The 27,985-nt window shown below is 41.3% G+C and overlaps 1 protein-coding gene across 1 annotated transcript in view; it reads right to left on the bottom strand.

Moving 5' to 3' along the window:
• The window catches only part of SPOCK1 (SPARC (osteonectin), cwcv and kazal like domains proteoglycan 1), a 311,679-nt gene that overhangs the window by 12,666 nt on the left and 271,028 nt on the right, over positions 1-27,985 (bottom strand). The window contains exon 7 of the mRNA XM_063349571.1: positions 5,770-5,886. Coding sequence (XP_063205641.1) covers positions 5,770-5,886 — 117 coding nt within the window. The remainder of the gene's footprint in view (positions 1-5,769; positions 5,887-27,985) is intronic.

Here is a 27,985-nt window from a genome sequence, read left to right as displayed (position 1 = left end):
GTATAAATCTGTGCTGTCACTGTATTTTCAATGCTTGGTACAAACATGGACTAATTTCCAAGTTATCTATGATGCAAGAAAGCATGTTTGTAACGTAGGGCTAATAAAGCTGATAATATGGATATTGGTTTCAGCAATATTTGAATTTCAGACACGCGCATACATTGGCTGGGGATTTCCAGGCACAGGGGGTACCTGAGCCACAGATCCCGGGCACCTCGTGCTCAACGCTGTTTCAGCTGGTGCCATAACCTGCCTGGGCACCGCTCCTTCTGCTCCGGGTCCCGTGGAGAAGCCTGACGGGCTTTTTCCTTTCGCTGCATCTTTCATTGAAAGAGGTCAAGCTCAGCCTTATTTGCTGTAAGTGTCAAGTCCCATTTCAAGATGCTGCTTTGTTACACTGAAACCTACGATGTTGCTGGAATCGTGCTGACAGTTTGTCCAAGCTCTGCAGCCTACCTGCTATTTTAAGTATTAATCCAAAGGAGGGCAGCGCTTTACGCTGGAAGCTGCACTTTTTGTATGTAACTGCAGCTGAAGGCTGTCAGTGACACGGAGGAACAATCAGAAGGGTTAACTAATGGGAAGGTTTGTGTCATTCATAACACATGTTTCTCTAAGAAAGGAAGAAGGTAACACCATTTCCTCGGGGCTAGCGGCAGCTCGGGCAGGGAAGAGAGAGATCATGCTGAACATTTCATCACATTTTTGCGCTGTTATCTCTAACATTATCTAATCGAGTTTGAGGAGCGTGAAAAAGAAAAAAGGCCATGTGAATAGATGTAAGGAGGAAGCCTGCTCGCCTTGCTGAAGCAATTAGGACTACTGACTTCAATTATTTTATTCATGTGAAGAAGGCAAGCAGGATTTGGTCACTGTGCAATGTCTTGTTGAGTGAAAGGACTTAAGAATCCTTGACTTTTACAAAGCAGGGAGGAGCAGGGCACGCAGTCCTGCCTCGTGCGGCGTGCACTGTGCCCGACCCCCCGCCACAGGGCAGGTTAAAAGTAGTCAAACAGGCAGGGGTGGATCATTCAACCGCATGGTGGAGCAGGGATCGGTACACGCTTCAGCTATGCCAGTTTAACTGTTTCCAGAGAAAAAACAGCTGGGTTCCATTGGCTGCCCTTTTCCTGCACAGATGCCCTCTCTGGTGACGGTCTTTACGCCCCATTGTGGCACTTACTGCCGTTACGGTGAATAACTACAAGGTCTGTTTTACGACCAGGTCCACGTTGCTCAGCCCTGTGGGTCTCCAACCGTCACCTCCTAACTGGCAGGGATCAACGCAGCGAGGAGGAGATCCTGCCATGAACTTGCCCCTGAGAGCGTCTCTGGATTACTTCTGAGTCGTGTTTTCCTCCCTGCTGGGACGTCTGTATCTGTGTGTACAACACGCATTCAGGGATACAACAGCAGCGCGCCCTCAGGATTCAGCTGTCTGAGCAGATCCCAAGATAGTGACTGATGCGAATACGAAGCTGCTCTCATACCATCAGGGCTTGGATGCAAGATACAATCATGAAAGGTCACTTACGAAGACAGTTAATTACATTAGTTGAAGAGTTTTTGATTGTAATTTCTTCTAAACAAGGGAGCTTTCACTGTTGTGACCAGAGTTCAGATTAGGTTTATTAAGAGGCTGCATTATTAAGCAGTGCTGCATTATTAGACAGCGTGCTCTGGAAGTCTTTAAATATTACAGTGGTAGATGCAATGCAAAGCCCTTAGGCTAGATGGTTATTAGCAGTGAAAAGGTTAATTCTTTAATTGCCCCTCAGTATGTGGCTGAAGGTGAAACAGTAGTATCCATCTCCACTTCATATTGTCTCCTGGTAAAAGCTATGGCCCATAAATCACCTTTTTCAACTTTGCATCTGCAGTCCAGAACCAGCAATCCTGGACGCTTTCGGCACCCAGCCAGAGGAATGAAAGCAAAGTGTGCCCTGAATGTGCAACGCGGGCTCTGACTTAGTGCGGAACCAGGGCAGCTGATGGAAAACGGTTCTTGGAGCTCACCTGCCTTCATTGGGAGGTCGCATGCTCCCATCAACTTGGGCCAAGTGATGCTGAATGAATTAGCTGTTTTGGAGACTTTTGATACACTTGCTTACAAATATGATGCAATATATTGGATGAACTTAACCACATACTGTAATTCTGCAATGGATTAAGTGCTTGGTTAATAGGCTGGGCTTCTAGCACAACAGACCTGGCCTATCAGTAGCCTCAGTGAGAACTTTTCTGCATCTTTCTGTGCGTCAGGTCAGCCCTGCGGGGCCTACGGAGAGAAGCAAGAGAACAGTGCAGGCTCCGTATCCCTCCTGCTCTTGGCTCCTTGGCAGGGGCTGCCAACACAGATGCCAATTAATGTCAGTTGTGGTGGTGGCTGCCCTCATTTGGACACCTGCTCTCAAGGACCTGGATTGAGACCATCATGTTTCTCATTCTGACTGACAGCTGTTCAGCATCCTAACAACTTTCATTCACTATAGACCTGGAAGGAAATCAAACTGCTGACCTACATGTGAAAGTCTCATATCCCATTAATACGTAAACCGCTCCACCTCCTCTGAATTAAACTGGAATTAAATTAAAAAAAGTCTTTAAGTGAAAATCCTAATTAAAAATAAACACACCTTCTGGCACATAAAATTATTTTCCCCCTTCAAGAGCTGACTTACATGAGCCAGTTTTATTTTATTAAAGTATACTACAATTAAATTAACAAGGGAATAATTAACCTAATTTCCCCCATTACTTGAAATAAAGGAAGGAGGAGAAGAAATGTTCCCCAGAAAAAATCCTTTATATTGCAGAGATCTCTAGTAAAAGGAAAATAACTCCCGCTCCAACCAAAGAGACTATCTAGATACAATACGGGAATGTTATGAATTATCAACAGGCTCAGGAGCAATTTGAATCTGTTCTTATTACCTAATTAGTTTTACTGGTTCCTTATGTCAAAGCATGCCCCTGAGTTGCTCATATTATTTATTGAGGAGATTTCAATTGAACAAAGCCTGCAGAAGACGAAGTTCCTGGCCTACGGTGGTTTGCTGGGATCTGGCAGATAGCTCATTGAACGTAGGTTCGAGATTTCAAACACAAACACTTGCCCTCATCCCTCTCCTTTCAAGAGGGTTAAAAAAGAAAAAAAAAGAGTGTACTTCTTTTCTTCACCTGGGGGTGAACTTAATACACTCAAAAAGCTTATTTACACTCACAGTAACCTCTTGAAAATTTAATGTTGAATAGAGAAATCTCTGCTGGAACACCTTCTCTAGACAGCTGACGTGTCTGAGGCATCTTAGTCATCGCATCCCACCATCTGTTCCTTTTAACGCCACAGGGGCATACCCAAAATGGATTACTTTGAGGATGTGCATGCCTTTTAAGACTCTACGTGCATAACCAAACCAGTTCAGTTTAATGAAGTGATCAGCCTGGTGAGGAGGGCAACACATGCAGAGCAATAAAAAAGGGCAATGTGTACATCAGAGCACATTTCCAGAGCCGTGTGTCTCCTGTTTGCCAGGATTCACGTACATTTTTTTTTCAGCTTGGGTATGTGAACTTTGCTTTGAATTTTGAGCTCTGCTTAAGACGTCTTTTATTTTTACAAATGATTGAAGTTGGAGGAAGGCAAATACCGCTGTCCTTACTCTGTGTGTATTTTCAGTGCTACCAGAGGGAACTGGAGCTGCAGAATTTGGCACGTGTAGATTAATTCATGGATACTGTTGCAAACTCTTAAAAAGAAAAACAAGCCCAAGTTTTGTGAGATTCAGAAACAATTCAGGCATCTTAACTCATAAAGTTTCTTTTTTTTTTTTTTTTTTAACTGACACATAAGAAAATAGGAAAATGTGCCAAACTCAGTCAACAGTCTAAAAACGAACATTGCTGAGATCAAGTGTTTAAGATCATCAAGGCAGCCTTTCATATAACGGCTGCCAGGAATCGAACTAAACTAAAAAGAGATAACAGCTCCTCCGTGAATCAGAGCAAACACGGTAGAATTACCAGGAGTGTTTTTCTCACTGAAATTGCTTCAGCAAAAAAAAAACCAAAGACCCAACACCTTTTGGGCGTGAATTTGGTCTTTGGCCTATGGTAAGCTCATCTGCATGATAAGCATCCTTTGGAGAGTCGGATGAAATGAGATTTCACGTGGTTCTGGACACAAAGGACTTCAGACAAATTTTTAAGTCTCCAGTGTTTTCTGAAATGGAATTAATTCACATCCTGAAGCCATGATTAGCTGTACATCCAGTTGTCTTTTTGCACTATGGTTTGGCTTCCTCTGCATGGTAACATCCATTTTTGGAGCACCATTTAAGAAATAAGTAGGACATACTGTTTTAAAGATACTGACTCTGTCGTAAATACTGTGTAAAGTAAGGGACATATGAAAAAGACAATTTACACAGAACATAGCTGCTTGACCACCTGGTTTTAAGATACAATTACTTGGCATTAATGAGGTTTTGAGCAATATGGACTGTGGCATATTCTGTCTTTTGGAAGAAGCAATCTATTGCTACACAAGCCCAAAAGTAGCACAAGAGCGGCTGTGGAGACATGAACCAATGGTAAATGCTCATCCTGACGTGCTCTACTGCACCTTTAGCCTCTCCCGTCTCACAGTACAGGGAAACTGGGCACTGGGGTCAAAAGAGCCATAAAAGGGAACAGTTGACCGAACCCTTTAAATTGGGTGTGTGCTTAGACAGCTTGTCCCAGAGCACCAGGGCAGCGAAGTGAGGGTTGAGTCACACACCTAGAAAAACCTTGCACATCCTACTTTGCAACCCAGGGACCCACGCGTTTTGAGACATACTATTTAAAAGGATTAATGAGTCCTTACAGAAAATAAATTCGCATCTGCTCTCTGATGAACATGACCTCTTTTGATGCTGTTATCTGAATCTTTCCCCTCCCTGGTGGGTAAATGACATCAAAATCAGTCATGTTGGCTAAACCCACAGAGAGTAAATGTCCTCTAAACTGTTCATTTTCTTCCTTTCTTAAAAAAAAAGCATCGAAGGAAGCAAAGATGGTGCTATTAAATACCTTGGACACAACAGATTCCAGCTTTCCACACCATTTAACTATTCCAGCTCCATGGCTGCAATGTGGATGTTTTTATTATTCTTTCTCTTATATAAGGTGTTAGCAGGAAATTGCAAAATAAAACTGAAGAGAGTCATTTCCAACATTGGCGTAATTTTCCCTATGCTTGTATGCCATGTTTTTGGCTCATGCCGCTGACATTGGGTCAGAAAATGCTTGGCCATAAACTGGGGGGTAAGCATACCCCACGCTCCACCCCCGAGAAGTGATTTGGATGCAGCCACGCTGATTTGGAGGGTTGTGGATTTCAACTGTACAGACAAGAACTATGTCATGCTAGTTAACCTCAGGGCTTGAGAAGAGTCCCCGAGCAGTTTTATTTACTGGTGTAGATGTGACCTCCTCGGCCTTCAGACACAGTTATTTGCCTGATTAACTTGTAAGGTCTCTTTGTCTCTGACTGCCAGTTTTTAGAGCAGTTTGGGCCAGAGAGAGCAGAGAATGAGTGCAGCTCCTTTAGAAAGCGGTGCAGCGATTTATTTGCAGGATCAGGTCTCCCGCGTCCCTGCTCATTTGCTGGTACCTGCTTGACACGACATGGTGGCTCTAACAGCTGTGCTCAGCAGAATGCGCTCCCAGGCTGGGAAGCTGCCTACAACACTCAACGTTCAACAGGGAAAGGTGTTTTCTTACTGCCTTGTGCCGTCTCCGAGCTTGTTGGTTTGATGACACGATTTGCGTCCTCGTGAAGAGCACCGAACCAGTCTTTTAGCCGCGAAGCGAGACTCCGCAGTTCTTTGTCTGTGCAAGCTAGAAAAAGAACAAAGCACCAGAGTGAGTCAAGAGCAGCAGCGAAAGCCTTTCTCTAGGTAGTCTATTATAAAAATATTGTTTATGGTTGTAAAATCCTTCTCATTAAGAGCTCTGAAGTACCAGAGAAGGAGAGGGAAAAGGATGCAAGTTAAAAAGAAAATATAAGTCATTATGAATTAAAAGTTGTCCTGAAGGACCTCCTCAGTAGCTGGCATGATTTGCGATGGAAGAAGTGACACGCAGAGCTACCGCAGTTCTCAATTAGAGCTATGCGACTACTTAACTTCAATGTTTTCACCTTTTAGGATCTCAGAGAAAAATATCAGTCAAACAGATGGGGAGGAGGGACATACTTGCCTAGACATACTACTCGAACAAGATGCTAGGAATAATTTATAACCACATTTGCCGTAGTATAAGGCTATTATCACAGTAATAGGAAATACATATACATATTTATACACATAAAGAAGAAAATTGTTATGTTGCACTAGTTACACTGTAAATGAGACTTTGCCACCTCTGAAGGTTGTCAATTCCATTTTGTTAGCTAGGTGAAACATTTATTTTCTTATCATATTTTACTGAAAAATATCTTATTTTTCCAAAACTTTCTGCCGAGAGATTAATGTCCAGCTGAAGCGACTATTTTGAAGGAAGAAAGCTGCATTACTCACCAGTTTCTGTCAGAAAAGATATTCTCGTTTCTGTATCATGTTTAGTGCTTAAAATTCACATGCTCAGACAATTTTATTATTCCTGCTGTGCACTCATTCTACATTTTAAATGACATTTCTTGGAATACAGAGCAAGATTTTATGCCATAGAGGCAGACATCCTTCACAGGGCAAGCGACAATATGTCTTCTCCAATTCACTGCACATTATAATATTCCTCCTTCCACCTTACTGAAGAACAAAGGAGTCCCCCCAGCTTGTCTTCCCAAGTTAAACTCACGATTCCAATGACTACAACGAACTTGCTGATATCTCAATGGCTGTGGTGAGCATTGGCTTGTTTTCACAGGGTTTTTTTGGGGTCAGAAATAACTCCGAAGTTAAAAACAGGACATTACAGCTTTTTTTTAACTGCAAAGTAAAAACTAGCATTTGGGGCAGGGGGAGAAAAAGAAACGTTTTCCCCATTTTTCTGTAATGCTGAAAGAGTTTGACAGGTTTTCCCATTAAAGATAAAAATACGAAGATCACTATCGTGATAAGTTTGAGTCCAGGTAAGGAAAAATCAGTTCTTAAAGAAAAAACCCCAACAATTAATGTAAATAAACGGAAGACGACGCAATATTAACTGTAAAGTGGCTTACATTTCTGAAAAAGCCTATCACTTTATTTTCTCACTTCCATTAACATTATATTTGAAACATGGAAAACGAGCTTATCTTTGCAAGTTAAGGCAAAATTCATAGAGTGACAGGATTCTTGAGCCTACCCATGCCATCTTTTCTCTAAGGAACACCTCACGCCGCTGTCGTTCCTTGCCTGTTACTCACAAAGTCTTTTATCAGAAAAAAAATCACAACACAAGCAATAGCAGAACAAATTCCATCATCCTGCCTGTAACAAGCCCCCATCAGGAGATGTTGCCGGAAGGGGCGAGGGGGTAGGAAGAAAACCAATTTTACAGGTAATAAATATTCAGGAACGAACTAGCTCTGGACAGGCATGAATGATTTCTTATTTTGTGACTTTAGATCCATAAAGATAAAGAAATTTCCATCATGCAGTGATTTCAACAGGAGCTGGGCACCTAAATACATGTTAAAATTGAGGGAGATACTTTTTTTACATGGGATAGGAGATGCTGTTCTTGCATCCCCTGTTGAATTGTCATCAGCTGATTCTCATCAGACATATTTTTTGCCAAAATATTATTAGGCAACTACAGCAACACGAGAGACCACAACAGCCTTCTTTTCAATAACCTGTCTTCAAACATTTTCTGAGAAGGAACGTACTGATAATCTAACATCTTTCAGAATTAAAAGTAGGCAGTATCTTTTCTTTCCTTCTGCCAAGTAGCCGTCTTGTCCTTTGAAAGTCAATTTTGCAAAGGGAAAAAAGAGAAATACAGTGTATAACTAGTTAAGTGTTGTTTAGCCAATGCCGCTTACGTGACAGGTTATCCATATGTTCAGAGGATCTCACAAATGTATCCCCAGTCAAAACTGCACACGTAAACACAGCTTTGACTACTATTATATCAAGTGTGTGAAAAAATAGGATTCAGTTGTCCAAGAACTGAGTAACGTAGTTTTATTGTGCAAACCTGATACTTACTAAATATTTATTGTGGCACATGACATCTTTAGGAAGCCAAGGCTGGAGCTCTAGACTACAAACACCCATTCCTGTGCCTTCCTGACACCCTCACCGTGCCTTCTGTAGTCTCTACACTGAGCTTCACAGACAGTCAACAAGTCACAGAGAAAAAAATATATGTATTAAAGAAAATACCCTCTAGGGCTGTTTTCCTCATTCAGATTTGTGTACTTCCAAATACAAAGACAACCCTAGACACTGCAGAAACCCAAGGCAAGTCAAATGCTCTGAGGGACACTGTATTTGCTCTCAAACTTGCAATGCCACCCTGCCGGCGCACAGTGCCGGGGCAGGGGCTCGGAGCACACTCGCCTCCTCTCCCGGCCTCGGCACGGCGCAGGATGGCCACCCCACTGCCAAACTGACGGCACCCTCATTCATTTCGCAAAGCGGTCATTTGGTTTAAACTGCATTGACTGAGGTAATTTGAATCCAGGCTTTTAAATTGCAATAGAAAACAGGATTAAATGCACAGTGGAAGTGGAAAAGAAGTAGATTAATTAATGGTAAATCAGACTCAAAATGATTTCTCTGCATAGTCCAGCCAATCAAACATGTCAGGATCTGTAAAATGCCATTCATAATGAAGTTGTTATATATATTTTTTTTTTGCTTGTCTATAATGCTAACCATGTGGAGAACCAGCTTTTACCATGCACACGTACATTCCTGCTTAAATCAGTTCTCTGCCAGTACCCAAGTGCTGCAATCCATGACCTACACCAGCTCGGATATAGCCTGCAGCTGCTCAAACAGCCACAGGACCCCCGTCTCCTCCTGTCACTCCGTAACAATAATTCTCTTGATTTTGATGGACCAGGAAAGGCTTTCAGCCTCTTCTATGCCGTAGCTTCCTTGAAGACTGCCTCATTCACTCACTCTCAGTCTTAAAACCTGCACCCTGGATGATGCTTTCTCTTATTTTCACCAACAAATCTGCAAAAATGCCCCAAACCCTGCAGATTTCCTGTGGAATTCACTCTGAATTCCCTCTGAATTCACAACTTGACAGTAAGACCAGAACTGGAGTTTTCTGCATACCGGAGAGTTTTTTTGTGAATCACTGAGATATTCCTTAAGTTGCTTAAGGATGATGCAACAGTGGATGTGATGTTGAGATTCCCTCCTAGGACTGCAGTCTTTCTTCACAAGAATAACTGCTGTTTCATGAGTAAAACAGGAACCAACTGTGCTGTTAATATGTAGTGAATAATAAATTTCTTCCCAAGACTTCAAAAATTTAATGCAAAGTTCAGTTAAATTTCTATTAAAGCATTTCATGCCCTCAATCCTACTTTCTCCTGCACGTTAAAATAGAAAAAGTATTATTTTACATTTTTTTCTATTAAATTTTATTTTAATGCTACCATGCACGGTTAAAATTTCTGCCTCTCTACCTAGTGGAAGTGCATTCTATTTCACTTATTTTATTTGAACATTTTCACAAGTCTCTAATTGGAATTTGTTTGTTTTGGGACACATTGCTGTAGACACTTCAAAGTGGACTGACATTCAGCGGGCACGAGTTTAATAGACACAAAGTCAGGCCCGGCGTCCAGCGGGGTGTCTAGGAACCAGAGCACTTAATGATTTATTGCTGGCGATAGAGGCCATTAGTTACATATCAAACAATTAGGAAGCATAGCTCTGAGGAGCCCCAGATCTAACAGCCTCACAGATAAATTTGCATTAGTATAAGTTATAAAGCACGTTTAAGAAACCTCTTCATGAAAAATACAGTGCAAATGTACCTCCTTACTATTAATAGAAGTTTCAAGTAACGTTTCTCAGACGAGAATAATAGGGCTGTAGGAGGAACAGACGTGATAATGGGTCTCTTGCTATTTGAGGATCTATAAGGAGAGAATATGTAGGTTGCAAATAATATGGATATTGACATGACTTGAAGCACTAATTAAAAAATCTGGGATGAAAAGAAACACCAAGGGAGGAACCTCTCCGTAGCCCCTCTCTAGCAACTGAAATCTGTCCAGTCAACTGCCAACAACCATTTAAAACTCTACTGCTGTGAAAAAGACACAAGTGCAAACATATGCAAACATCCATTTTCACATCTGTGTGTATTTTCTTCAAGATAAGAGAATCTGGCTTCATTTCATTTCCTACACCTTTTAAAAAGGGAAAAACCACAAGACTTTATCCTCGTTATTTTGCCGACGTCACTGAAAGTCCTGCCTTAGCAGCCTTCTGATACCAGGTCCCCATATAACTGTAATTCCCGGATCCTTCACTGCTGATGGGCTTTGATGAATGCGTTGCACAGCCCAGGACTTCCCTGCGTGCGGCGGGTTGGTATTGCTGCTGTTACGAACTGGGATGGTGGGGCAGGTCGGTTAACGTCCAGCTCGTCAACTTGATCAGAGTGCGCAGTGCCCTGCGCATGACGTGGCAGTGGCACCCCGCGCGGTGGCAGAATCTGTCACTGCTCTGAGTCACGGCAGCGCGATCGCAGGAGGGGGATCTATTTGCAGCTGGATCCAACCGACATCCTCAGATCGGAATCTGCAGATGTTACAAATCACCCTGCAGAAGTGATTTAATAGCAAGCACTGAAAGTGCAGATTTATTCCCAAGGGTGAAGCAGTTGGTCCAGCAGTTATTTATTCCTAACAAACTGAAAGCGCTGTTGCTAAATACCTATTTTCACCAAGCAGAAAACATTAATCTGACCTAATGGAAAGCCATTAGCATGCTGTAAAGGCTCAGGTTTTTATAGGTGTGCTTCCATTACGGACTTTTTCAGCTCTACAGATACTAATCTATACATATTGGTGGTGAAAATTAACAGTATAATATTTAATTTCACTCTCCCAGGGAGGGACTTTCAGAAGTTCTCAGGGCCAGAAATCAACATTAAAACTGAACTTACCTGTAGAAGCATAAGATTAAATCAATAGTGAATGTTCTCTCACATCCCATTTTTACTCCAGCCTAGCAAAACAATATTGTCACATCTCCAGCCACTAAGAAAACAAGCCTTATAACTCATACTGCAGTTAACTAAAGAAAACTTAGTACTAAGGAAGTACATCGCCGCATTACTGCTTTAACCTCTCACTTGCTGCTATAACGTTCTGGTAGTATGTGACAAGCAAGGAGCCCATATTGTCCAGAAAAAAAGTTACAGTGATATTTTACAACGTATTTTACAAAAAGCAAGCTATGCAACCAGATTCGCAGAACGTGGGTAACATCTTTTATGTCATTTGACTTATCTGTCATCTACGTGGCACATATCTGTTGCCTTATCATTATTATTATAATCACTCTTACAAATAGTACCGCATTACTACCAATTACATGTGGAGAAACTGGTTCTTTGGATTCATATTATATTACTGTCATGAAATAGTCTCTTAGGTAGAGACCGAGGAGCAAATTCTCTATTCCCCAAATGCCAAAGTGGAGCACGTGAACATTCCCTCAGGGCTGGGCTAGTTTCAACTGTTTCTGTACTGTAGGGGAAAGGAAACCGCAAATGCAGAGAAATTAAAAAAAAAGAAATAAAGTAAAAGGTTTGAAAAAATGCATACTTAGCTATTGAGGTTAGTGCCGTTTCCAACTGCCATGGCAGAATTCAGCTTAGAAACATGTCACTGATTTTGAGTCACCTGCTGAAAAAGACGCACGTGTCCTGCCACGGAGCAGAGTGAGCGTGTCGTGATCGAGGTGACCAGCCACTGAATGCGAATAAAAACCAGAAAACATTGCAAGAGAGCCCATCTCGATCCACAGTCTGAAATGTCAGACTTGGGAGTTCCCTGAGCAGCAAGGAGGAGTGGATGCATTCACGGAAACCAGCCTTGCTGGCTGCTCGGCTCACAAGAAGAAACCCAACTGTATTTGTAAGACATATTAGTCGTAACAAGCAGTTCAGTCATTTGTCTTGTAAGCCTGGAGGACAAGTCCATTTAGTTTTGATTAAAATGTGATGTAGGACAAACCTACATGACATTGGCCGATAGTGATATTATATTCTTCCGGTTAGAAACAGGGCAAGCATAGTTTCAACAATTCAGAAAGAAAAAAAAAGGTCTCATTTTTCTATTTTTGAAGACTGACATGACAATCGGGTACAAAGTTATATGGTAAACCAAATATTTAAAACCACTGTAATAACACTAAAAATGCCTGACGTACATGTATCGTAGCATGGAAGCTGACAGCAGAAAATGCTCATCTTTTGCACTAAGTACTGATTTTTATATTATTCCTTGTATAAAAAGAAAATGTGGCAGTTTTAATCATGCTTTCTCTGACAAACATCACTACATTTTCTCTCTTGTAGGTAAATCAACAAGTTCTTTCACCCTGCTATAATTGTGTCTATATGTGTGTGCATTATCACAATAGGCTTTAAAAGCAAAGCAAAAAAAAAATAAATATCATCTTTCAGGCTTCAGGGAGTGGGTCTGTTCCCAGCCATGCAAAATACAAACCGAGTTTTAAAAGCTGCTGCTGCGGCAGCTGATTTCAAAGCAAACATCAAGATAAATTCAGGGCTGCGCTAACCCTCTTGCCTGGCAGATGCAATGCTCTTATTTGCTCTTCTTGTTGAGGCCTCCGGCAACTTATTATAACATTTAAAAAATGAAGTATTATGCCAATAATTTTATGAAGTAGAAAGGAATAGATTGTTTACTATTACGATAAGGAAAGGTATTGCATTCCAAACATGCCTTCCCGGTTCGATAAATGAAGGTCTTTCATGTAAAACCCCTCCCACAGTCACCAGCATTTCACGACAAAGTTCTCTGTGAGCGTATTTGTCGTACTGCATTTTTGGCATTCGCTGGCTATTCTTCCACAGGGTTGACACCTACGCTGATAACCACCTCTGATCCTTCTGTCACTTGTTTTGCCTTGTCTTAGAAATATAGCAGCAGATGCCAAGATCCTGCGGTTCAGGCTTTGAGATGATTACAGGAGCAGCTGAATTATTGGGAAGACGAAATAGGCTTTGATCTGAAGCTTCCTTAAAATGGTATATTTAAAACACAAAGCTCAGCTAGAACTGTACAAACAAAGGCTGAGAGCTACAAAGCTCACTCTCTAAACCTGCAGGGAAAGCGTACATCTGCTTTCATAGTGCTTAACGCTAGTTCCTTTTGTGCTCGCATTATTCGTGAAAACCCTTTGCCAGGTTCTTACGAAGCCTGAAGGCTTATTTTAAATACATCCGAACTATAATGATGCTGGGGGTCTGTCAGAACTGGGAAGGAAGGCTTGCGGGAGTAACGTCCTTCATGACATTCTGGCCACGTCAGGTACTAATGAAAATGTTATCAACTCCTGCATGGTTCTTAGGCTCCCAAAATTCATTTGCCAGTTCACCCTAATGTTCCCATTCAAATCCTGTCTTATCCCCGGAAAGGAGGAACAGAGTTATATCAACTAAAAACTAAAAGAGAGCAAAGAAAAATGTCTGACTGAATGGACTTTTCCAGAAGTTCATGCTGTGCTCTGGATGAAAAAAAGTCTCCCTAGAGTCGTCATCTCCCCTCTTGCCTCCCTTCCTTCTTCCCTCCCTCTCTGCTTTTTGCAGTCTCCTGGGAACCGACGTCCCGGATGGGGCAGACACACGTACGCGCCCAGCGCCCTCTGCGGCGAGTCTCCGAGAAGGCTCTCCAGCCAGCTGTGGTGGCGGCTGGTCAAGCACTGGCCAGTCTTTCCAAGAGGCCTCTCCGAGTTCCTGGCAAAACTGAACACCGGTTTGATTTTAAAGCAGTGTTTAAAGCAGACCCACAGTCCATGGGAGGTTCTCACACATCCCTGACCTTGCTGCGAACAGCTTAGCAGATATTGTACTCCTAGGCATTTGAAACAATAAATAAGCAAAACTTGAAGAGTAATTAAGAGCAGCAACAAAACTCACCGGGGTTAAAATGAGGTAATTGAGGGATGATTATTTTTAGGCAAAGAATACAGGCTACCGTACTGTGTACATTTGAGTTTTAGACAGAATTGTTTCCTACACACCTTCCAAAGCCACAGCTGAACGGGTTAACACAACCTGCTGAACTTCTCCACGTCCAGGAGGTTGCTTTGCTCCACTTTCTAGGGCTGAACAGAGAGAAATTTTAGATTCTCATCTTCAGTAAAAATGTTCTGAATTACAATAGCTGGAAATAACTCGAGCTGTTGATGATAAGGGCAGCTGCTAGCTTCCATAATGAAAATGGCCTTGAGCTTGAAAGAGCAAAACTCAGGTAGTAAAATTAGCAATTTGACAGTATTTGAGAAGAAATGGGCAGATCTATTTATGTTCAATCACAGGGGGAAAGCAACAGCCAAGAACATAAATTAAAAGATTATATATAGAGGAAAAAGTAAAAACATAAGGTGATTTCACAGAATGTCTATGTTAGAGCATAAGCACATGCGACGCTTCTCAAAAAATAAGTTGAAAATGTGGCTATATATGAAATGAGATGTAAGAGACTTCTGATTTTTACCGTTCCTTGTGCAATCACAGATGGATCTAAACTGAATTATGAAAAAACCCAATGGCAGTAGATCATTTTTGTAAAGTATCATAGTAAACAGGGATATTCATTATTATTTGATACCACTCGTTTAAAATGCATGAATTTTTGCATGGGTCATAGGATAAAACTGCTTCTTTTACACAGTTCTGTTCTTCTGACGCTACTCCATCTCTCTAAGTTTGCTCAAATTCAAAATTAATGAGCTCCCAGATGATTATTGGTTTTGTGTTTGCTTTAACGAGAAAAGGTATTCTTTTTATGGCTAGCAAGATCTAAATGTGCCGGACTGGTAGATGCCTATTCTGGAGGTAAAGTCTGGGCTATCCAAACTCTCAGGGTAACGATCACCGCTGCTACCTGAGGAAACTACGTGCAAAACGTTGTACAGAAATGCAAAAGCAGTGCTCTTACTACACAGCCTGTGTGTATCTATCACAGGGCATCTCCAGAGGGTTGGTGAGCACCATGACTGATCTGCTTTCCCATAGGAAAAAAAAAAAACCTATCCCACATCCTTCTCAGAGTCCCCGCTGTGATTTAGGATACTGCCTAGAAGCGGCAAGACTGACCCAGGAATTTATTGGAAAGACTCCTTTTTGCCAGGAACTGGTACTCTATCATACAAAAAACCAGGGGGAAGCAACTGAATAGATTCACTTCATTTTTCTGGAGTCCTCCATCTTTATTCGCTTCCTCAGGGAGCCTCGCAAAGTGATAGATAAATCCAATTTGCCCATGCTTGAGCAGGATGGAGAGAGAGATACTCATGAGTCAGCATATGCTAGCAGAAACTATTTTTCCCCCTCATTAACTTTTTTGCACATCAGCTGATTTTTATTTTATTCTGTGTATATCCCTGCACTTATTTTCTATGTTCCCTACTGAATGTTACCACATCTGATACCACCAGGGCTTCATTAATGTAGAATGTTGTCATGTGGTGCATTATTCTTAAATGAGAAAACACAGACAACCCTAGAAGAGAAAATGAGGAGTCGTTGGACAGCATGGGGCTAGGAGCATTTGAAGATGTCTCATGGGAATTCCTCCAGCAAATTGTTGGGAAAACTGATTGAAATTCAATAAGAAAATGCAAATGAGACAACACAGCTCCCCAGTGGATTGCAAAGATCCCCTGGAAGGAAATCAGAACTATCTCTACACTACTGCACCTTGCAAAATCAAGAAACGCATAAATCCCGCCAGGATATACAGCGCAGGAACGCAGCATTCAGGGCAATATGAAACAATCAAGGGAAGGAGTAATTTCATTAAGGAAACGCAACCTATTACGATAATCAAATTTTAATGGATTTAGGATCTGAATAGGATTTCATTGGAACCAGTGAAGTGTCATTAACTTCACAGGAGTGAACGGCAATCGGTACATTAGCAAACACACTTGTCTGGGTTGGTTCATCGATGCTCAAATGCATCACGCTGACACAGGCATTTAGAAATGTACTTCTTGCTGTAGGTGACTTTGAAGGTGAGGGAGGTGCATCACGAGCAGGGGCTGGGCTTCTGGTCAGACACCTGCCTCCTGTGGGGTGAGCAACTGGGACTGTGGAAACTCCCTAGGTGATGGGAGACCCTCGCTGGGTGTGAAATGAGGGAGGACCTCTTCCCTTACAACATTGGTGCTCAGGAACTTGCTTGGTGGAGCGGCTTAGTTTTTACCAAGCGTTGGTTTCTTTGCTGAGGTAGTCACTGATGCTTCAGCCGTTATGGCCTCTGCTTCTGGACTGAAGAGCTGGGGTGATGCTACAGCACAAAGCAAACTTCTCTGGGATTAAAAAGACGACAGCTAAGCTGAGCTGAGTGTCAGGGAAGGCTGTAGTTAAAAAAAGACTCAAAAGACCCACTGTCTATTGTTTACCTACAGTGACATGTACCTCCTACAGCAAAAAAACTTCATTTAACAGTATAAAGAAAAGTATGAGATGAACATACTAATGAGCACCTGGCCACTTAGATGCTGTGGGAATCAGTAACTTCAAAAAGTGTGGAATGGAGTTGCAAAAATCTCCTACTAATGCGTATTTTGAAGAATCATGTAAAGAAGTGTCAATTCTTTTCTCAACCCTTCATGCGCATTTGTGTATTTTTAAAGTCTTTCAAAGAGAGGATTGAGTTATGTGTATTCAAGGATATGACTTATTGAAAATGTCCCGATTTTTTAAAATATTTGCACTATTAAAATATTTAACATACAAAAAAAAAAAAAAGCAGCAAGTGAGATCAAAACCATCCTGTGGCATTATGAAAACCATAAGCTGAGCAATCCTGAAAAAGATAAAAATGGCTTGTGTGAAAGGAATTTGGGTTTTTTTGGTATTTTTTTTTTTAAATAATTGACAGATTTGGAACTGTGGCTGAGAAAGCTTTGAAAGCGGCCAGGCTGACAGGGTGTATTGTAGGGTAGTTGTAAGCCTTTGTAGAAGCAATTATTATCATCTCCCCCAAAGCACAGACAAGTCCGTGAGCAAAAAAGCAAAGAAAAGGAGAAACGGCTGGCTGGGAAGCAGACTCCTTTTCCCGGGCCTAGATGCTTACTTGCTGACGGCTTGAGCCAAAGTGAAAACAATCTGAAGCTAATTTAAACTTTGGTCATTCTGCAGAAAATTAAATAGCTGGAACCGTACCTGCTGAAAGAAGAGGCGAGGAAAGAGCAGCGTTCTGGGCGGCGGCACTCGTTTGAATGTGGCTGTGGCGCGGTTCTTTCAGACCCATCGCCCGTCAGCCCCCATTGGTGTTCTTCAGAATGATTTAGTCAGAGCGGCCATGGATCAATGCTCTCCAAGTGTTCGCAATTAACAAATTTTGTAAAAGGTCCAGCAAGGCATGCTGTAGAACTGAGGATTCGGACCTCCAGAAAAAATTTTATGTTGCGCGAACACCAGCAGCTTCCCAGTGGCAGCTTTTTAATTGGGAACACTACAGGAACACCGAGGCCATGCTTCCGACAGGTTTGTCTTGCACCGTACAGAGGCATCTTCAGGAATTAAACCACTATTTTGCCTAGATTATTTCATTTATCAGTCCGTCCAGTTCATACCCCCCATTTCAGTATATTGAGACCATACTATTAAAATTAGACTATGGGCCCGATTCTGCTTTTCCAAGATTCTGAATTTACTCGGGTGCAACTGAAAGTTGAGTCTGATTTCTCCAGGTGCAGTACACCGAAAGACTTTTTGCACGTATTCTTCAATCTCCCTCCAAACGTACCTTTGTGCATTTTAGATTTCATTATTCCTTTGATGCTCCTTAAAGATGCAAGGATATCTTCTCACACTCTGGGCCTTTCAATTTTATTATTTGTGTTAATTCACTACAGAGCTGGAATGGACTTTTCCGATTTTGCCACAAGTTCTTGGGACATTAAAAGCAGGACATTAAAATATCTGTAGGCTGCCAGGCCTTTAGTACAGTATTGGCTACCCGTGTCATTTTCAGAAAAAGCAGTCATTACATTAAAGGAACAAAGTTGCATTATTTTATTGTAAGCTAATAACCAGCAGGCTGTTTTGTGTGTGTCTCATTGGAAAGGATTAAAAAGAACTTCCTAGTACCGATCATGGCTGGTAGCTACAAATCTGCACATTTAGTCATCATAATTCTGCTTTTCTAATGGAAAGAGTCAGACACTATCCCCACAATTATCCTTCAGGATGATCTTGTCCCAGATTTCAATCCTCGGCCACCCAAAGTGGTCACAGGGTCACAGCCGATGGCAGAATTGGGTGGTTTGATTTTTGTGTGGCTAATAGAGGATTGAGGTTTGGTTGATAAATTTGGTCCCAAAAGGATTCAGTAATTTTGATAACCAGCTGTTGTATAAAAAGTAATCTGTGGAATGGCTTAAAGTATCGATGTTAAATTTGGATGAGTAAATCCAAATAAGTAAAACTATGTATGAGTAATACTAATTGATGCTAAAACCTATATGTGAAGCTGGATAAATTTACCTATTAGGCCAATTAAGACTATTCTGAGTAATTCGTTTTGAGGAAGCTTTAATGTTTCCCCTGATTCTAGTGATAATCTTTCATCTGGAAAAGAAACACTTGAGCAGGTACCGAGCACTTGTAATGGGCATTAACGGAGCAGCGTTTTGTGGAGTAATCTGTGCAGGCTGGGGCCGCTAACTGGCGTAAACATTTTAACAGTGATGCCCAAATATCCATTTTGTTGCTGAAAACTGCCTAAGTAAACCACAACAGTTATGTCCTGTACTAAATAACAAAGATTGCTTTCTTCATCTTTCTTCATTTATCATTCCCTTCTGGCTAGCCGAGGCAGAGCTGCGCTGCTGGTGCTGCCAAGTCCTTGTTTTCAGCGTGGATTCACAAATAAGCCAAGGCACGAGGGGATGCTTTTTATCTAGGGAGGTCAAAGTCATTTTATACCTGGTTTCTAGGCAAGAGATGCTGACCAATAATGAGCACGCAATGGATTTGTACAGATATGTTTAGGAGTGTAAATACAAACATGTACAGAAATGGGTTTTAGAGGGTACTTTTTGGCATTTATCTAGAAAAGCAGTCATATTGAGAGACTGATGTACCAAATTTGTTTTTTCCCCCAATAAATAGGTGTGAGAGTAAAATGCTTTGAAGGAATTCGGCGCGAAGATGTCGACTTGTCAGTGATGAGGGAGGTTGGCTCCTTTCCGTGGAGAGGGAGGGGAGAAATGAAAGTCATGGTAACACGTTATAGACTGGGAAGGGGGTTTCAGAGTGTCTCTCCTGTCCCAGGGCTGTAAACTACAGTCCATCCTTTAGACCAATAATGACCTACAGTTGTACAGACTTCTGAGCTATTCCCTTTTAGCAGAAACGCAGATGTGTATTTCAACAACCAAACACAACAAAAGCCAACCGAGGCCCTGAGAAAAAAAACCTGCTGATATACTTCAATGGTTCAAGCACAACTACTTAAATATCAACATTATTTATAAGTGAAAGTATTTGCCTTAAACTTGGCTAAAGTCTGTGGGGAAAAAGCAGACATTAGTGATCTGCTGGTACTTCACTGGTACTTCACACAGTTTGATAGTTTGACTACTATTTTATCAGGACTGTTCTACAAAACACAGCGTTTCTTTTATTCCATGGTGAGGGTGAAATGCGTAGAAAGAATTACATTATATACAGATCGAGTGGACTAGTTGATATTTATACTCTGATAAATTGGAAGAGTGTAGATTTCAGCTCACCGCATAGTATTTTCTTGTCTAACTGGTTGTAAAATGGATTTGGAAGTCAACCCAATATTTTCAAACTAAGCTACTGCAATTGAGACAGTGGGGTTGCACTCTTGTAACAGGCATTTCTCCACCACGTTCCCACATAAGAACAGTAAAAAGCCTTCCAGTGTGAGGAATTAAATTTTACACATTTTTCAAGGGTAAAGTTCTCAAGTATTTTTACCAACATCAGCTTTTGAAAACGTTGTGTTCACTTGCTATAGCTCTAAGTAACTGAACACAAGAGAAGTGCGCTTACAGTGTTAAGAAAAATCTTAGAGAAGTCACTGGGAATTTTTTTTTCTTTTCTTCTTCCTGAAACCCTCACTGACAGCAAGAGGAGATTGGATTTAAGCATTTATGTATCAACAGGTGAAGGACACACACATTCACTCTTGTGCAGAGCAGGCAGAATCACAGAGCTACTCCCATACAGGTAATAACGCGAGAGGAGCCTCCTTCGGCTGTCGTAAAGGCAGGCAGTAAAGAGAAAAAATCACCCTTGGATTCATAGCCACCTGTCTGTAAAAAGCACTGCTGAAAGCCCAATTATTTTGACAGATACCAAGGAAAGACAAAAAAATAAGGAGTTATGTAAATTACAATGAAAGAACTCAGTGTATTTCTCAAAGTAGCTCAGGACTTTACAGTAAATAATGCTTTCAAAGGAAATGGTAATCATCCTGCATTGAAAGCTTCTGATCTTACCATCTTTACTTCAGATCATATTAGTACTGTGCATCATTACAAGAATGTGTTCTTTGAAGCATGTGTACTCTATCTTCCTTCTATTCATCATAAATACCCTCTCTGTGAAAGTACACTTTGCCACTGCGCACACATTTTTCTTTCTAAGATTTAATTCATTTCCTAAAGAAATGCCACGCAGAAATCAATCTTGCCAGCACAAGTTCACACGGCCTGATTCATTGAACAAATGATTTATTGACAACTGTGAGATAGAAAATAATGGGATGTTGTTATTAAGCGCAACATTAGACATTTCCAACAGTGTATACGGAGAGGGTACATCCAGAGGATGTTGAGATTCTTTCATGAACAAGTGATACCTTGCGAGAAGAAGGAAGAGAGCTTGCTATGGTTAATGGCTGGCTTCCAGGTTCTATCCCAGCTCCCTCTCTGTACTCACAGCTGATGTTATTGCATAAACCCTGACCTTTGCTGGTGTTGGTTTCATTGAAAAACAATAGCTTGTAGAACAAGAGATAAGAAAACAAGTGTCCTGTTGCAGAAAATGTAATTTTGATTGCTATTCAAATATAATCAGTTCAACCAAAACTGCATATGCAGCCGCAGACCACAACTGAGCGTAGTAGGTAATGGTATGATAGAGCATCTGGGAAGTATTTATCTAAGCAGCGTCACACATGGGGACTAAATACTTCTCTTCCTCCTTCTGTCTTTCTTTCCTGTCCCTTTTTCACCCGGTGCCAAAGAAAGCAGTGTCTGCAGCTCTGCAGGCTGAATGCACCTTGCATTTCTTCATATGGTGTAGATATAGATCCTTTTTATTTTCTGTTAAACAAGACATGGAGAAAAGAACCCATTCCCTGCACTACACATTCATCTATATATTCGACAAGCATGGTGGGAATCCTAGGGTATCTCATAAAAATAAAGAAGATTTCCCTCGAGCTGTCTTCTGCTCTCATATCCATCAGGACTAGAGTGATCAAATACGACCTTCAGCATGATAAGTACTTTGGTGTCCCCAGGTCAGGTGTTAAATCATCCAAATTTAGTTCAATGGCTCCTGGAAAAGAGTCCAAGCCCTATGTCAGATGCTCAGGCTCCTGACTCAAAGTACCTGCTACGCATGCCGGGCAGAGAGCACCTTGTCCTAGCCAGAGCCACAGAAACAGTTTTGCAGTCTCGCTTGTCCCTGAGGACTGAGGAGCAGGGGCCGAGCTGCTGGGGAATGCCCGGTGTGCTCCAGATCCCAAGCCCTGAAGCCTTGTGGGGAGCTCAGCACACAGGGGCTCCCACAAAAGAGCATTTTAACTCCCAGAAAGCAGCAATGAAACATCACTGTGCTGAATTAGAAAGCAAGCAGCTCCGAGCGCAGTCTGTCCCACCAGAGACTTCGACCCTTTGCCGAATTTCTAAATCCCAGCACTACATAGTTGAGAAGTTGGTACCTCTAACTCACCCATCATGCTAAATGCTATACAAACATAGGAAAACACAGCTCATGCATGAAAAGAGCTCATGCTCAGATTATCTTTTAGAAAAGTAAAACGAATCCTCAGTCCTTCCTTGTATTCCTGAAGAAATTACCCGACAAAGAGCAGGAAAAGACATTACTTCTACCGATTTCGAAAGTGCAAAAAGTGAGGAATATTTGACTTGCTTCATTAAACACAGATGAAAATATAAAACATCTTGAAAACATACAGTTGAATGGGAGATAATATTTCCACTCCATACAAAAAAAGGGAAAGATTAAAATCTGTTCCCAGAAAGATAATTTAAACCTGGAGTAATACATTCCCTCCCTAGTAATCAGTCTGCAAATAGGATGATTTAACCGGGACCCTCAAAATCTCTGTAACAGCAAAGCAGGAAAACCTGATGAATTCAACTGTACTATATTGCACTGCCAAAATTATAAAGTGAAAATGTTAACTCAACCTACAAGACCTTTTTACCAGGTAACAGAATTTCAGAGGCAATTTAAAAAAAAATCTCAAGCACCCATATTTCATGAAAACAACGTATTTTCCTAGGTCAGAGGTATGCTGAAGGGGAACCCCAGGAGATACGAACTGGGCACTGCTGCATTTACAGCGAACAGTCACAAGGTAGCAGCACGAAGCGTCAGTCTGAAGAATTTCTTAAAGATGCTACAGAGGTGAAGGTGATGTGCCATCAGTCACCAGGACACAGCTGTAAGTGCGGAGGCAACATAACTTACTGCAATTAAGTACTTCGTGGGGAGCGAGTTCAGCGCTGGGGTAGCCTGTGCTAACCTTTGCGAGCCAGCGAACAAAAACCCGATAAAGAGAATGGACTTTTTTTTTTTTGGGGATTTACTGCAGGCATGAGAGATGTGTTATATGAGTCAACATCAGAGCACAACAAGAGCAGGGAACAGAGAGCGTCTGGTGGGGTCGTGGAGGGGAGCCTTACGTCTGGCGGTGTCTCACGGCTTACAAATTGGTTGCTCAGTTCCTGAGCTGACCTGCTTTTGAACAAGAAATCATTGTTTTCCCCTTTCAGCACCCTCTATATGCACTTTTTAAAAGAAGCAAAAGGAAAAAGGGTATATATCAATTCTCCACACATTACATTGTATATAGAGCGTGATAGAAAATGTGCGCATGTACACTACCTCGGAATTCTCAAAAGTAAGTAAATCCATATTCTAGGAAATAAATGTAAGGGTCAATAGGTCAAGAAAGATTAATAAAGTCGTTCTTGAGCCCCTAGGAGGGGAAGAAGCACTCATAGAGATGAACTCAGATCTGCAGTATAGCTGTGGCTGAACATTCACAGGTTTTTCAAGAGCTGGATTTTTTGGCTATTGATCTGCCAATCACTTTTTCTGTAAGAGGAAATTCAGTTATCCACATCTCAGTGGGCCTTTTTCACCCAGCTGCTTTTGTGGGAGTTGTGTTTGTTGTACATCCGTATCCTTTATGGTATCTCAGAATAAAAAATTCAATAGCTGCTGTCTTGAATTCTAAAGATCATTATTCCACTTGTTTAGCAAATGAAAATGATACCCGCTTTTCTCTCCCCTTGCTCCCACCACCAGTTCACTTTCAAACAGTCTGGTATATTTAACTCAACTGAAAAAATGTATCTTTTGTTAACTGGCGTTGCCTGGACAAATGCTACAGATGTTCCCAATTATGTCATTGTCCTGTCATCAGAATAAATTTGTAAAACTGTTGAATAAAAGCTCTCTAGTACAGGAATCACTATGACTTCTCCCTTTAAAATGTGAAATCATTTCTCATTACTTACTACGGTTCCACCATGAACCTCAGTGACCTCCCCATTGTCTGGAAACTCAGAGAATTCCCTGTCCGGTGCCTTGGGTCTCATCCTCTCCAGCTCAGCATCCACTTTCTGCACATCAGTAAAGCCAGATTCATTCATTTTAAATGGCCTGTGTCTGGCTAACGCTGACGCCAACTACTCTTTCTCTATTTCTTCAACTCTCAGCTACCTTCAACACAGTTTCCTCAAGAATCTTGTTTTCCCATGGCTCTGCCTCCTGTATTTTTCTGCCTGCCTTCTACATGTCCCACTCGTGCTCTCTGGAGCAACCTGGGAGAGGTCTTCTGTCCTCACCCTTCTCTTGTCCTCCACAAACACAAACTCAGTTCGCTTTCCAACACATGCGTGTGAAAAACTGATGGACTGACTTTTTCCCATCAAATTGAAATTTTTGTCCATGTTTCATACATCTCACAAATGCCAACTTGTCAGCTTCAGATCCCCCCAGGCAGAAGAGATCTCCTCAATGTTTCTCTCTAGCATCCAAACCCCTTCATTGGCGATCTTCTCCCACCCCTCCTTCTGTCTTTAAGTGGGACTGTAGCCTTTTCTGGGACAGTGGCAAGCTTCATCTCTGCTGCAATTTTTTGTAAAGTCTCAGTAAATGACGGTTTTCCAAACCATTGAAGTCCAAACCAAAAGTCCAAACGTGACTTTTCCAAACCATTCTCACATGTAAGCAGCTTTCATCAGCTTTCCTCCTGACTATTCTCACGCCCTTTCCTCTGGCCTTACTGAATCCCACCATCTCTGTTTCATATCCTCTCAAAAAGCTTCTGTGAAGATAATTTCGCAGAGATAATCTAGCCCAGCTCCTCACGCTGACCATGCCATGCTGCATTTTTCCACCGACCTCCCAGTCCTACATCACACGTAAGCTGTAAGTCTCTGTTTCAGGACCCTTTCAGAGAAACTGTAGTTTCTCTCTATTTTACTTATAATCATACCTCTACTAAGCCATCATTGACTTCTGTTAATGATGACAGCCTTTATTACTGAGTTGCAAATTTTGAAACAAGTATCTTCAGCTTTTCTTGTCATATCTGTCAGAAACTCTCTGTAAACACCTGCAAAATCATGTCAGAATCCTTCTTAAAACTCAACTTTATCATGATGCCTACACAGAACCAGACGAATGCAGATAATTAAGCACTGAGGTACTGACTGTAACACTGCCCGTACTGCTGACCTGTGCTGCCGTATTTTTAATTAGCATTGCCAGGATTGTTTCTTCTCTTTATGTAGGTTGTAAACTTTTTGCTTAGAAACCATCTTTTTATTCCGCTTACACGAAATGGGCATAGCAAATATCTGACTCCTTTACTATCTTAAGCAAGTAAATTGATAAAAGAAGGCTATCTTAAAAAAGAGAAATATAAACCCCCCTTCCAGATGTAGAAAACGTTATTTTGCAAGGATAATAAAATGAATGTAACAATTTGGCGCAGTGTCAAAAAGAAAACCCACTAATTGGGATGGATGATGAGGGCGTAAACAGAAAATCCAAAATTCACAGCATTGTTTACTTCACTGTAAATCTGGAAAAAATCTAGCGGTATTGGTGAAATTATTCCATAGTTGTTTAACTGGGAGGCTGTACAGGATGCAATTCAGCCGTCTGTGCTTGGTCCATCTCTAACTTAGAAAAGTACCGTACCACTGTACCGTACTACTTCTGCTGTCAGACTTTGGAGACGTTACAAGATATGCCAAGGAGTGCAGAACGGTAGATGACAGCACATCAATTAAGATCTCCGTCTCAGGTTGTCTTCTCTCCAGTCGCTTACAGACATACTTCAAATGAAAATCACTAACTAAATCTTCCTAAGAACTCCTTGAAATTACCTCCTCGAAATTACCTCCTCATTGCTATATTGTACATGTATTTCTACTCTTCTAAGGGAAAGACGAACTACTACCGTCAGTCAACAGCTACATATAAAAAAAAGGAAAATAAACAGTGCTCTAAGTAACAGAACTAACAAAGCCTGCTTTGCTTCAGATTTGTTTCCTACATCCCAACAGCTTACACCAATATAACTCTCCAACGCCACGCATGCCAAAGCCATGCCTAAATTCCCCCTGAAATATTTCCCTTCCCACAAAACTAAATCTCCAAGGATCAGCTGCAGGGACTGGTAAGAGGCCCAGCAGCCCAGGGAACTGCTGAGCCTTTCCCTTGCGTCTCTCTTTTCAGCCCATCTTTCCGTCTTGTCCCAGACCAGAGAGGAATCACGACCTCTGCTACTCCGTTGGAGTAGACTTATAGGCTCAACAGGTACGAAAGGGAGTTCAGCAAACAGGTTGTATAGCCTTTGTTAAAAACGCCTCCAGTATATCTCAATGCAATAAAGGAAAATAGTTCTTGATACAGATAATTCCTCTCTGTGGGTTTGTTTATTTTGAAATAGGGAAAAATTGTGTTGAAGCCATAAAGTGTAGATGTTGAAGCCTTTTCCGCCTCTCTGACTGCTGTGAGGAAACGGCACTTCTGTGTTTCACAAGGCGCAGGGACAGAAGCTGCAGAAGCGCTTGCAGGTCTTTGCCATTGCCCATGACCTTTCAGTAGTTTCCTTCCCTCTTAGATACATCAATAAAGGCAGCTGCACTTAATTCATATCTTTATATTCAGAAAACACTGCCGTTAAGTACGAGTGGTCTGATACAAAGCCTCACTGCCCGAGAACTACATCTGCACTGCAAACAAAGTAGTAAAACCCATTTAGCCATGAATTAATACATAACGAACAACTGACAATAATGATTTCAATATAGCGTTCCTGACCTGCTTCAACACTTCCTTCCTTTTTCTCTAATTGTATTTTTTACAAGGTTTTGCACTTGATTTCTTAACCACAGAGGCACTTAGTAGTTTGTATTTTCCATTAATTCTCTATATAATAATAAGTATCACTTTCCTCTGAGACAGAAGTGTAAATGATTGGCTCTTTTTTTTTTTTTAATGATGAGAATGCAAGGCTTGTGACTTAGGGCTCAGCAGAGCTCAACACATCTCACGGACCTTTACTCTGATAAGACTCTGCTACAGAATGAGAGGATTCAGTGAAGTGTGGCAGGTGTAATTAAAATTGTGTTATGCTGCTGATCCACAGGCAGATAAATTCTATAAGCATTAAATTGCATTGGTTTGTTAAAAAAAATTGGCTGTTCATTTCCTTGTAAAAAGCGACATCAATTTAAAGATGGTGAAACTATAAATCTGCAATGAATTACAGTAGTTCACAAGTTTTTCAGAATAAACAGAGGTCTGTGTTCTCCCCTACCAAGAGAATTAACAGTTTATGCGGAGTGCAGTGAACCAGTTCAATAACAATTCCAAACCAAAGGGATCTACACGCACAGATTGCTGACTGGTGGCATATTAATCCACTTTCTTCCATCCTGAATATAAACTTCTTAATGGAAAAAAACAGAGATTTTCTGGGAACGAAGGTCAAAGGTTTAAACCAAAATGTTATGTTTGTAATTTTTTTATTTGCCGTTCACTGAAACAAATTTGATCAGGTGAAACTAAGCCTGGCATCAAATGTCATGGCGTGGGCAGATCTTCTGTTTGCTCTGATTTGAAATAAAATTTCTGGCTATTTTCCTTGTGTATTAATGGCAATATTTCATCATCGTTAGGAGTCTAATCACAAAACGTTCCACATGGAATATTATAAATCAAGAACCCTGTTTGCTTGTCACATGGGCTCGCAAGTTCAGAGAGACTGGCCTTTTTGGAAAAGTGACCCTTTATCACGTTTATCAGTTTGTGAAAATCAGAGTAAAAAGTCATCTGTTACAATCTTGTCTAACAAAATATTAACACATACTCTTTCACAGACAGCCACAATTACTCACAGGGCTGTAGAGATAATGGGAAGAAACTAATTGAAATGACTTTACACATGCAAGCAAATTCTTGAATTAAAATCAGATGAAAGTCAGATAAAATTGCACCGGGTTTTAAG

The sequence above is a fragment of the Chroicocephalus ridibundus genome, chromosome 11 (assembly GCF_963924245.1).
Source record: "Chroicocephalus ridibundus chromosome 11, bChrRid1.1, whole genome shotgun sequence".
Classification (NCBI taxonomy): domain Eukaryota; kingdom Metazoa; phylum Chordata; class Aves; order Charadriiformes; family Laridae; genus Chroicocephalus; species Chroicocephalus ridibundus.
The sequence above is the reverse complement of the archived record's forward strand: the minus strand, read 5'-3'. Positions and strand labels throughout refer to the sequence as shown.